Source organism: Centrocercus urophasianus, unplaced genomic scaffold (assembly GCF_019232065.1).
Source record: "Centrocercus urophasianus isolate 14NV4802_14NV808 unplaced genomic scaffold, USGS_Curo_1.0 seq_25, whole genome shotgun sequence".
Classification (NCBI taxonomy): Eukaryota; Metazoa; Chordata; class Aves; order Galliformes; family Phasianidae; genus Centrocercus; species Centrocercus urophasianus.
In genome coordinates, this window is record NW_024884811.1 from 16845184 (window position 1) to 16858087 (window position 12904).

The 12904-nt window shown below is 43.0% G+C and overlaps 1 protein-coding gene across 1 annotated transcript in view; it reads left to right on the forward strand.

Moving 5' to 3' along the window:
* ADAMTS12 (ADAM metallopeptidase with thrombospondin type 1 motif 12) overlaps nucleotides 1-3305 on the forward strand; it is a 175577-nt gene extending 172272 nt beyond the window's left edge. The window contains exon 23 of the mRNA XM_042825624.1: nucleotides 532-3305. Coding sequence (XP_042681558.1) covers nucleotides 532-764 — 233 coding nt within the window. The 3' untranslated portion in view covers nucleotides 765-3305. The remainder of the gene's footprint in view (nucleotides 1-531) is intronic.
* Nucleotides 3306-12904: the final 9599 nt, after the last annotated feature.

The window sequence follows — 12904 nt, forward strand, 5'->3', positions numbered from 1 at the left end:
AAAGAAGAGCTGTCAGCACCATATTACAGATGTTAGCAGTCTCTGACTTATTTTAGTGCTGCAGAAAGTAGAGTCAAGCTGAACCTGTAGTTGCTTGTGCCTTGTTTATGCTCTTTCTGCCTGCCCTGCATTGCTCTGTAGCACGCTGCAGCTCTTTGGCCTGTCTTAAATATACTCTTTAAAAAATGTGGAGGACCAAAATGTGTACCAGGCATGTAAATCATTGTTACTGAATCTTTCTGACAGTTCTAAAAAGCAGAAATGATAAAGTGAAAACTATAAACCAACTCTGTCTGCTGCAAAAGTGAAACCCCACTGACCAATAATTAAAAAGCACTTCATTTTCCAAGGCAGAAGGCCATGTGAAATTTGCTATGACCTTTCCGTTTGGATATCCTAGACTTTCAGAAGACTCAGGTTAACCAGTTATATGAAGGAGGAGAAAGCTGTCATAAGGCATTTTAAGATTCTTGACATGCAGATGATTTGTCAGCAAAATACAGATTATTCTTCTCTTTTTCTGTACCGTAGGCCTCCCCTGCAGCAAAGATCAACTGTCAATTCACTTCTGCCAGAGGCTGAGAGGAATTGGCAAGTGCTTGGTGCCTTCAATACAATTGCAGTGCTGCTCCACATGTAACCATCCCCGAATTCGTAACAAAGCAAAATACTGGGATCAGCGAGGCCTCAAACAACATTATGCTAAATCTAGAAGAAAGTCACCTCAGAACCAAGAAAACAACAGCCAAGCTGCTCAGCACTAGCTGCTTTTTAGCTAGTTAATTTCAATAGGGCTTCTGTTTACAAGTTTTATGTGTCTTTGTGTGTTTTTCTGAACCGTCCAACATAAATGAAAATCTGTGATCACAGCTGGGAAAACACATTCCTTAGGGTTACTAGTCCTAATTTACTGCTTCAATTTCTTATCTGTAGAAGTCCAAGATTTGTAACATAATTTGCAATGTGCCATCAGTTAGTACTTAGGCATGCATAGAGGCTATAGACAAGCTTGGAATAATTCTTTTTAATTAATGTTTTGCTTGCTCTCTTCCATCTTTTTTCCAAAACCAGCTTGAAACAGCAGCGCCACCTAACTCGTGAGCCCAATGAAGGATGATGGGGCAGCCAACACAGACTTGCGCTGTGGGCCAGATCCCCGTGTTCTCACTCACTTTTATATTCTTTTTTATTTTAAACAAATGAGGTGAAGTGGCAGTGTTCCTCTCAATCATTTGCACACTTCAGTTCTTAAAAAATTAAAAGCAGAGTTTTGTTATTATTGATGTGCAGGCCATACAGCAAAAAAAAAATGTTATTTTTGAAAAGAAAAATTGTTCACTTATTCCTTGACTGAACATCTAAAGGATACCTCAGAAACAGCCTGTCCTGACCAGTTTTCTCCTACTGCAAATGTCTTGTTGTAACCTATAACAACCCATCAAAATTGGAATTTTAAGTTCCCAAATGTGTTTTAAGCAACATTCCTTTCTTCCATGAAAGCAAAGCTTTTTGCATCTCCCATATGAATGTACTGAGTATCAGTGTGAATTATTTATCTGAGATAGCAGTACCGTTTAACTCAATAGCTCCTTGAAGAGCATAAAATCACATCCACGTTATTGTTACTCACAGAAAATTTTTCTCCCCTATCTATCAGTAATCATAGCAAAAGGTAACACCTAGGATTAGGAACCTGAGAGCCAGAGTATCTGCATAGCAGGATTCTGGACATCAGCCATTAAGACAGCACTAGCCAAATAGTTCTTTGCTATTGAAGGAAATGGCAGAACAACTGCTAGGGAGGCCAGACTGGACTCTTCAAAGCATATCTGGGCATTTTCAACAGAGGTAGACAGAGCCTAGCATTTAGCTTGAAATTCAGTAGAAGTTGGACACCTTGAGTCTTCATACTCTTCTGAATATCTCAGATTTATTCCCTAACTACCTTTGACGATTTGAGATTGTAATACAGGGAAATGTCTTATCTTATACAATGCAGAGTGAAATACACAGCCATGAACTGAAGTGTCACTGAGCTTACAGAGCTATGACTAGCTAATAGTCCTATTTCTACACAAACCTGTATGGAAGTTAATCAAAACACTTGGGCCTGGCTTTGTTGTATTAACTTAATACAGAAGACCATAAGTCTAATTGCTCTTTTTTGTGGGTTTGTGGCCTTTGGATAAGGGTTCACTTTTTCACTTGAAGTATCTGGGAGTTTAGGATACGCAGCATGGCAAGATTAGATTTACTAATCTCTGCGATGGCAATGTAACCCCAGTTATAGGTGCTGATAAAACTTAAAATCCACTGTTAAAAACATGGTGCTAGTACAATAGACGTGGGGGATGACTTACAGAGGTGCATGTGTGTGCAGGCCTACGGGCACGCACTCTTAAACAATACATATCCATGGTGTTGCTGGCCAATGCCAGGCATATTGTTTTTTCAGTATTACAGGTGCTTGTGTCCTTCTGAGGTCCTGAACTGGCCCACTGAACAATAGAAATCAGGTTGGTTCATGTTGCACAGGACATAAAAATACTGAAGTATGTGGAGTATGGAGGCAGTTGTCTGATGGCCAAACAAAACTGACTGACGGTCACGAGGAATGCATACTGGAGGTCAGCAGAGGGACCACCAGTCATGGGGGCTAATGAGAAGGGAGCTGGCTGTGTGAAGATGGTGCAGGTGGGAGGAAGGATGCCTTGGGGTTCAGTTGGGCTTTTCAGTGCTCCTTATAGCCAGTGTGGACAAAAAACAAGTCTGTCTTCATAGTTTTATTCAGGGTGTTGTTACTTCATTTGAAACGAATGAAAGTAAGTCATATCATGAACATTAATGGAAATAATCATTCTACCTGGGATAGCACAGTTGTCACTGTTGTTCGACTTAAAACTGTAGGGAAAAGACTGTGATAATAAAATGAACTATTTTAATAGAGCAGCGCCCATTGCTGTATTTTACATTGCACTCATCAGCTTAATATCTCCTTTATGCTAACAGCATTTAGTCCTCGCTCATTCATTTAGAAAAATTAATTTCTTATGACATATCTCTTTTTAAGTAAATGTGGATTTATGATCCTAACCCAGATGGTCGCAATTCTTAAAACTGAATGGAGTATCGAGAGCTGAGGCATAATATCATTATATTATCATATTAGCCTGAGACACATCAGCTTCAGCAGGTTGCTCAGGAAAGGTCTGTATTTGGCACATTCACTGCTTGCTCTAACATTTCAAGGTTTAAAAAGCAGACTATGATTACTTGTTTCAAGCTTCAATAAATGGCATCTCTTACATCTGTTGTCCCTGGTGTTTTGTTTCCAGTCCCTGTGATTTTTGTCTAATCATTCTAGATGCATCCTCATCATTCATGTATTTTGATATTTGATATTCCAACATGAAAAAATATCATTAAAATCAAGAGGGAAAATGTAGCAGGTCACGCTGCTTATTTCCTATGAAATAGATGGCATCTTACTGCCTCAGACCAAGCAGATGCACTTTAGCTCCTTGGTAGCAGATGGATGTAGGCATGCCAGTTGTGGGAAGCATTTGTTTTCATTAGCAATTGTTTACTCGTTGTTATTGTATGTTCATTCCACTCCCACCTCTGTATTCTTTCAGTACTCAAGATTTGCTAATATAGCTTATTTGTGCTGCCCAGAAATGTAGTCACACTATTTCAGTTCCTTGACCTGCAGCCCAGGAGCACAGGGATCTCTGTTAAGCTTTTCAGCTTGTATAGAGAGCACCATGAGTTTATGCCTCGTTACCCAGCTCCATCCATGCTTCATCCATAGGTTCAGGCTCACAACACCCTGTGGTTGTTGCAGGAAGTTCTGCTTCATGCTTCACAAAGGAGCACTCCAGCCCCTGGAGCAGCATCCTAAGTAGGTGGTCTAAGAGACAGCGATGAATTGAATTGAGAAATGAGTTGGAGTTTCTCCACTTCTTGCAAGGGTTTGTTGAGTGCACCCAGCACTACAGGCTCCACAGTCTTTATACCTGCAGGTGGCAGAAAATAGGAGCTCACACAAAGATGCTGCATGTTTCTGTAATTGATTGATCCCTCCTTTCTCGTAATGGACAAATGCAGATATCTCCTGAATGCCCACAGAATCAAGGCCTGAGACATGTTAGCATAGCGGTATTACAGTGGTCTGTTCCACAGGTGTAGTGGAGGTAGCAATGAGAGCCATGAGGATGAGCAGTAGCTGCTCCACATTCAAAGTGGGCAACCACTGTTATAAGCAGGAATGTCTGGGTTTGGGGAGGAAAATGTGGGAGAAATGACAAGTTGTTAAATACCAAGGCTGCCATCAGATGCCTAATCTAAAGGCAGCTGGGATGGAATTGTTTGTTTCATAGTGTCTGGTATGCTGCTAAGTTTTGGTTCTGGGAGGTACAATGTTGATAATACACCAATGTTTACAGTTGCTGCCAAGCAGTGTACGGAGCCAAGGCCATTCATAGCAAAGGGCCCAAGGAGCTGGGAGGGGACAGAATCAGGACATCTGGCTTCAACTGGCCAAAGGGATATTCCATACCGTATGACATCATGAAGAAGGAGTACTGAAGGTGGTGGTAATTCATCTCTCTTCCACTACCATTGGGCTAGCTGGGCATTGATTGGTGGGTGGTGAGCAGTCGATTATGCATCACTTCTGATGTGCTGTTGTATATATGTGTGTGTGTGTGCATTTGTCATAATCATTATCCTCCTCCTTTTCTCTATCTTACTAAGTACATTTATCTCTACCCACTAGCTCTACTTTGTTTTTCTGGGTTCTCTCCCTTGTTGCATGGGAAAGTGGGGGAGTAAGTGAACAATTTTGTGGTCCTCAACCACCTGCTGGATTAAACCACTGCAGACAACTCAAAACTGAAATTTTTCTAGGTTCTTGAGGACTTCTGCTGATTCACTGTTATCTTTACGAGCCATTAGTTGCAACTTTTGCTAAATAAAAGACTTGGGACAGAAGAAAAACAGTTATTGGATTGGGAGATTTGGAGAAGGCAGTCTTTTGCTGCTTCTTTGCTGTTACCTCTATCCAGTTACATGCAGCTGAGAAGATGGTCCTTAGCTTAGTCCCTGCCCTCAGCTAGATTAACTGAACCAAATACTTCCAAACAAATACTTCCCACAACAGGAATGCCTACATCCATCTGCTACCAAGGAGCTAAAGTGCATCTGCTTGGTCTCAGGCAGTAAGATTAACTTCAGTTGGGTTAACTTCAGTTTGACTCTGTGATGAGTAAAATAGGCCTATACCAAAGCCTGGCTTGTGAGAAGAAGCTGTCTGATTTCACTCTTGATTTGCAACAGAAGAATAATATAGTGCCCAAGGCATAGAGTCAAAGACAGTTAAAAACCTTTTCCCTCAATGTGCATTACCTGCATAGCACGCACCTCTGGATCAGACACCTGGTAAATTTGCCAGGGGAATGCTTTATCCCTAAACCCCACTGCAGTCTGTACATCAAACTGCTTGCAAGTGCCAGAATGAAAGAGCATCTGCAGTGTCTAAGCACGATTACATAAACACACGGTAGAAATATTGCTCCAGTTTCACAGGCAGCTGAACCTCCAACATCCCTCTGCCACCAGCAGAGCTCTACTCCTCAGTCCAAGCTGCTTGGGCAGTCCCACCCCTCTTCCAGCACTGTCTGTGAGCCGATAGGGCTCATGGACTCAGCAGAAAACTCACCACAATTTTGTGTCTTACTCTCTTATTGTTGTAATGATTTATTTGGGTCTGTGCAGAGAACACAGACTTCGCACTGCACTGCACTGCCTGCTGCTGTGTCTGCTCAGGGTATCAAGTCTGCCAGTGAGAAGCCAGCCTGCCTGAGCTCCATTGCAGAGGTGATCAGGATTGACCAGGTGCAGGGAAAGAGGGGGCACAGCCTTGAGATTGCAGAGGAGCTGCTTCTGGAAAGGACCTCACTGAAAAGAGGTACAGAGGAAAAATTTCTTGGAGAAAATTTCACGGCATGTTTCACATGGAATAATTCACTAAGAAGCTGCTATGCAGATCCTGTGCAAAACGGTGTTAGATAAAGGTTTTCTCTGCAGTAAATTTCTTCATCTTCTTTGGTTTTGGCTCTGGATTTGATGTTTTGTGGCACCAAAGGCTATAAGAAGCAGGGAAAAATACTGGGAAAAGTATATTTGTGTCAGATCCCCATACTAAATACCACAGTGAAAAAAACAGAGATGGACTCAACTGACATTCACTGGCAATTACTAAGAGTTGGAGGCTATAAACTAAAACATAAAAGATAAATCTAAGCTAGTTTGTGCAATTCGAATGTTGGTGTCTTCAGGCTAGCAAATCAAAACTGAGTAGCGGAGGAATATAACTATTTCTAAATAAGTAATGAATTCAGCCTGTTAGATATGCTAAAATAGAGCTACCATAGCATCTGAAGTCCATCAATTCCTCTTGGGAAGTCACTGCTTGTGCTATCAGGTGCATCTAAATCTTCAGAACTATAACTCTTGCAAATTCTGCCTTTTGGCTTAGTTGCATTAAAAATACAGATGTACCTTTTCTAATATGACTTTGGGCTTTGCTGTGGAAAAGATGTCAGCTCTGAAGGGGACGCACTTTTCCTGTCTCAGATCTGTTACGCAGTTGTTGAAAAGAAATTAATACACTGCCTCTGAGAAAATAACAGGTTTTTTAATCCCAGCTTGTTTGCTCGGTCCACAGCACATCATTTTTGACGTTCAATATTGATCTTATGGCTCTTACGTGAAGTTCTTTGTGGAAGAGTATACGGTACATGAACACATCCCATGGATGGTGATGGTGATGCGCGGGACTTAAAAGCCCATTATCTGTCTTCTTCCCCCATTGTGAATCTGAACAATGAATTGCTCCTGAAAGTATCACTCAAGCAAGGGTAATACCAGGGTAATTAAGCAAGTGTCAGATTAAACTCTGACCAGGAGTACAGAAAGTTTCAAGCAATAACCATTGTATCAAAAAAAAAAAAAAAAAAAAAAGATGGATGAGCACAGCCCATACATCTCCTATCCTTGGAGGTTTTTGCAGCAATACACCATTACTTCAATAATCTAGGATAGAGGGAAGTTACTGTAAATGGTCACAGTATGTGGCTTTCATGCAGCCATTTGGATGGACATGCAGACACGTGCACCCGGAAGGACAATGGTTAATGTCCGCTGGGGAGCAATGGAGCATGGGAGCGATTCCAGTATCCTCAGTTTGTGAGGATGGGTGATGCATGTTGGGCATGGGTAATGGTTCATGTGAGAACCTGATGACGTTCAACAAGGCAGAGTGTAGAGTTTTGCACTTGGGCTGGGGGAATCCCAGGCATCTATACAGACTGGAAGGAGCGGTCCTTGAGAGCAGCCCTGTGGAGAGGGACGTGGGGATCTTGATCGATGAAAAACTGAACATGAGCCAGCAGTGCGCTCTTGCAGCTCAGAAAGCAAATGGTATCCTGGGCTCCGTCAGAAGAGGGGTGGCCAGGGACAGGGAGGTGATTGTCCCCCCTCTACTCTGCTCTTGTGAGGCCCCATCTGGAATGCTGTGTCCAGGTCTGGAGCCCCCAGTACAAGAAAGACACAGAGCTGTTGGAGAGGATCCAGAGGAGAGCCACAAAGATGATCAGGGGGCTGGAGCACCTCCCCTGTGAAGACAGGCTGAGGGAGCTGGGCTTGTTCAGCCTGGAGAAAAGAAGGCTGCAGGGTGACCTCATTGCAGCCTTTCAGTACCTAAAGGGAGCCTGCAAACAGAAGGGGAATCAACTCTTTGGAACTCTTTGTAGATAACAGCAGGACAAGGGGAAATGGTTTTAAGTTGAAGGAGGGAAGATTTAGGTTGGATGTCAGGGGAAGTTCTTTACAGAGAGAGTGGTGAGGTGCTGGAACAGGCTACCCAGAGAGGTTACGGATGCCCCATCCCTGGAGGTGTGCAAAGCCAGATTGGATGGGGCCCTGGGCAGCCTGGTCTAATACTAAATGTGGAGGTTGTTGGCCCTGCATGTGGCAGAAGGGTTGGAGATTCGTGACCCTTGAGGTCCCTTCCAACCTGGCCATTCTGTGATTCTGTAATTTCAAGTAAATGCAGTAAGCCTGTTTAAGCCTTTCCTAAGGGCCAAGAGATGTTACGTGCAAGCAGAGTGCTGGGTGTGTTTCTCCACTGTGCAGCTGTTGGGAGTGTTCAAGCCATATGGTATGGAGCTGGGTGCAGTGCCTTCCCACCCTTAAAGATCCTCCTGGATTTGAGTAAATGTTATCAGCTAGCAAAAAGAGAACATGTTCTTTGTGTAGAGGCTGGACGAAGCTGAGAACAAGAGGAGGCTGCAAGGTCAAGCTGGTTCCTTGCGAATCAGAAGGGAGTTCTGGGCAGATCGAGATCGTTGTACACGACTGTGTCAGAGCATGGCTTTGCAGCAGCAGTGGTCCTTGGAATATGAGCAGGTACCCAATGTTGCCTTGCAATGCTACAGCTGTGTTCCTGCTTGCAAGACTGCCTGGGAAAAGAGCACCATTGTATGGCAGTGCTGGAATTAGAGGAGATTCCCACTGGGAATGCTGTCCAGCTGCAGTGCTGGCAAACGTGGCACTAATGGAAAACTGCCATGAAGAAAATTCCAGTTTGAGAGAAGCTGATTCCTCTTGTGACCTATCAGAAAGAAAGTTTTATTATAAATCCATGAGGACTGCTTATGAATGGGATTGCAGTGAATTTTCCAACTCCCCATGCTCTTATTTACACAGATGGCAGGCACAGGGAGACCGTGTTTTCTGTCTATTCTTCTGTATCTGTTATCTGTTTCATACAATAGCTGAACTAATGAAGCTTGAGATTAAATTACCTCTTATCCACTGTGTTCGTTTGGAAGTGTATTGTTTGGTTGCTTGGCTCTAGAAGCAAAAATACACTGTCATGTTATAATATATGGCAACTTGAATCAGACTCAAACAATGCTGGCTTACAAAATTGGTGTCATTTGCTGCAGCTCCTACTATCTGAATGCTAACTGAACGGTGCTCTTCTCCAGAGGAAAACTGCTAATTCATTTCAGTGTGTCCTTGTCCCTAATCCTCCAAAGCTTCATGGAAACAGCAGGGCCCTACTTGTCCACACGTCTGTGCCGTAACTGAGGCGTTGAAAAGCCAGTGACATTCTGACCCAAGCTAAAAGCAAATCCTGTGCCCAGACCCTGCACCTAGCAGCCACAGACCAGAGAAAAGGGAATGGCTGGTGGGGGCATTCCTCTTGCCTACTTGAGGATGAGTTTAGCTGCGTTTGGCTTTAAGGCTGTGTAAAATGAAATTTCTGCATCTGAGCTAGGGGAGGCCATGAGCATCTTCAGGACGCAGCATGAACAAGGAGTTTGGATGCCTCCCTTGTTAGCAAGTGCTCTCTGCACAGTTCTCTTCTGGATCACTTCATTTCTCACCATGCCCATCTTCCAAGCATGCATTTGAGCAGAGCAGATGCTGCCACAAACAGACCTTTCTGAAGTTAATGGGAGCAGAAATGGGTCTTGGTAATTGATGCCAGTACAGTTTTGGCTAACGAGGTCTTAATGAAACCTGCTGCTCTACTCACACAAGCAACACACTGTTTGATGGACAAGGAAACCCTCATTTGTAGCAGGAACATGCTAGGAGCAAGGAGAGTTAGCGTGAAACCCCTGCAGAGATGCTGGGGCTTTCGATATGTTGCTCATTTGTCTCTTCAGCATTCATTCTAGCAGCCCCAGGATGCTTGAACTGCAGTCATCCTCCAAATGGAAAATGTATCTTTCAATCCTCACAGTATTCAAAAAGTGATGAGATAGGAACACACATCGCAATCTCTACCAAGCTCAGCAAACCCTTTCAGCAGCCCATGTCTCTCAGTTCACTGACTGCTGTCACACAAAGGAAGCTGTGTTCCAGGAGCTTTTATCCTACTGTCATCACCTGCCCTGCCCAAGACTCTTAGTGTGGTGTGAAGCTGTAGCAACTAAATAAAGATCAGAGCTGAAGTTTTACATCATAGAGTCACTAAGTTGAAAGAGACCTCTCAGATCATCTGGGCCAACCATCAGCCCATCTCTGCCATGCCCACTAGTTGTGCCCCTCAGTGCCACATCGCCAGTTTTCTTGAGTACCTCCAGGCATGGTGACTCCACCACCTCCCAGGGCAGCCTGTTCCAATACCTCACCACAATTTCAGAAGAGAACCTTGTCCTAATGGCCAAACAGAACCTCCCATGGTGCAGCTTGAGGACATTCCTTCTCATCCTCCTGCTGCTACCTGGGAGAAGAGACCACCCCTACTTCATTACATCCTCCCTGTGTGGAGATGTAGAGTGTGATAAGGTCTACTTTTAGCCTCCTCTTCTCCAGGCTGAACAATCACAGTTCCCAGGCAGCAGCCCATGCCTTAGGTGCAGAATGGTTTCCTCTGTGTGAAACAGAAGTTTTAACAGCACCAGCAGGGACTAATTATTCTCGAAAGTTTATTCATTGAAGAAAGGATTATTGGATGGAGTGTTAGAAACTTTTCACACTTTGTTAGGCTCAGTGAAAAGTCATGAATGGTGTCAAACCTGCTTATTTTGATATTGACGAAGTGAAATCTTTCTGTTGGGGAGTGCGGGAGGATGCTGCTTACAAGGCAAAAGCAATGTGTTGGAGCTTGTGTTTGGAACACATGTCTTGCTGGGTCTTGGCATGAGTGGCATGTGTCAGCCACTTCCCAGTCCTGCCCCTATCATTATGTAGTGATAATTAGAGTGGAATTAAGAGACAGACACTATAGTATTTAGAGCTGATGGGTGAGATGAAGGAGCATCACCTCTCTGGTGCACTGGGAAATATTTCCATTGCATCTTGATTCCAGCTGATCTCTTTTTTCATAATTAATCGGCCCACAGAGAGCGAATCAGTTACTTATGAAAGCCGTTTATTTTCAGGTTGTCAGATGAACTGCGCTGATTTTGTGCAGGAAATCTACTGAGCAGAAAGGTGAATGTTGTCGGTTTCACTGGATGTGCTTCACTAGCTGATAGCCAAAGCAAGTTTATGCTGAATCAGCCCTGTTAGGAATTACTGGGAGTCTCCAAACACTCTCCACAAACACAGAGCCGTCATGTGCTTGACTCTGAGGAACTTTTATAGGGGAAACAATAAAATAAGTGAGGAAAGAACATTGTGTATCTTCTGCAGCAGACAGTGCCCCAACCCCCTCTGCTCATATTTGTCTGCTGAGAAGAAAATGTGCTGCACGTGAAACACAAACTCTGCCACAAACAAGGGGAGCTGGTTTCCTTCTTTTTTTTTTATTTTGTCACCTTTATTAATTGCGTTTGTTTTTGTTTAGTGAACAAATATATTTGTTTACCCCTATGCTAGTGAATTAATGCTGCTGATCAGCAGTTGCGTCATTAACAGTTCCAATCAAAAGAAAAGTATGTTCTTAATTTGAAGTGTATTGGGGTTGTGCCCAATGAAATCAAGGTATGTTTTTCCTTGTGAACTGGGCTGCTAGGATGGCAGAAACTTCAAATTGATCTCATGTTTTGTTACCACATGTTCAAGACTTTATCTGCTGAAATTCCGTACCTTCTATTTCCAACATCTGGACTGTGCTGTTTTTTCATACAGCCAGGAATACATACAGCCTCCATTAGAACTCTAATGAGTTCACAAATTTTGATCAACTCAATTTTCAGTCTTCTCTTAAATGAAATAAATGCACTCATTTTTTTTTCAGTTTGCCTAAGCATATTTCAATTTTTTTGTTCTTTTTCTGAACCTTCAAAAATACTCCTTTGAAATGTAGACACAGGAACTTGCTGCAGATTCGCAAATCAAGTTTTGTCACTGCACATGTTACCAGTTCCACTGTTTTTTTGGGCTCAAATTTTACTTCATACTCCAACAGCATTAGGTTATAAATATAAACTCAGTGGTTTGCCATTACTGTGCTAGTATTTTTCAGTGTCACAAACTTAAAAGCATGCAGCCACCCACTTGTGTGTGTGTTTTCATCTTTGCTTTTTGCTTTTCTTTCTTTATAAAAGCTATCTTTAAATTCCACAAACAAGTAGCTCCCCTCTCAGTATTCTCATGTACTGTTTCATTCTTTCTTCTCCTCCAGATAACTGACAAAGACACTTAATGGCAAAAGAAATCAAAAACCTCTCTCCACAGAAATAAAAGTGTCTGGTTGATGTTTTCCTGTTTTTACAATCAGTTCTGAGTGTGCTTATTTTTAGCAGTGTTAGTTTATAAAATGAAAATGTCACATGGAGAAAGTGAACTCTTTCACCAGCACCTATCTGTTCAGTCCAACTGCTTTCACTGTCTACTGGAGGGAAGCTATCATCACTGGATCTGGGGTTGTTCTGTCTGGAAAAGAGGAGACTCAGGGTAGAACTTACCATTCTCTACAGTTGCCTTAAAGGAGTTTGTAGTGACGTGGGGATTGGTCTCCTCACTCATGTGGCAGTGACAGGACAAGAGGGAATGGCCTCAAGGTTGCAGGGGAGACAAAATATGTGCATTAGGAAAAATGTCTTCTCAGAAAGAATGGTGAGGTGTTGGAACAGGCTGGCCAGGAAGATGGTGAAGTCACTGTCCATGGAAGTGATCAAGAAACGTGCCACTGAGAGACATGGTTAGTAGGCATGGTAGGGATGGGCTGCGGTTGGACTGGATGACCTAAGAGGTCTTTTCAAGAGTAATGATTCTATGATTCTGTGTTGGTTAGGCAAGAACTAAGATACTAAAATCCACAGGTGTGACCTCTGCCTGAAGCTGTAATCCCAAGGCACACTTCAAAAGTGCTTGACAACAGCTTTGAGATGTCTTCAATCTCAACATCTGTTAGTTCAACTACTGATCTGTGAGCAGA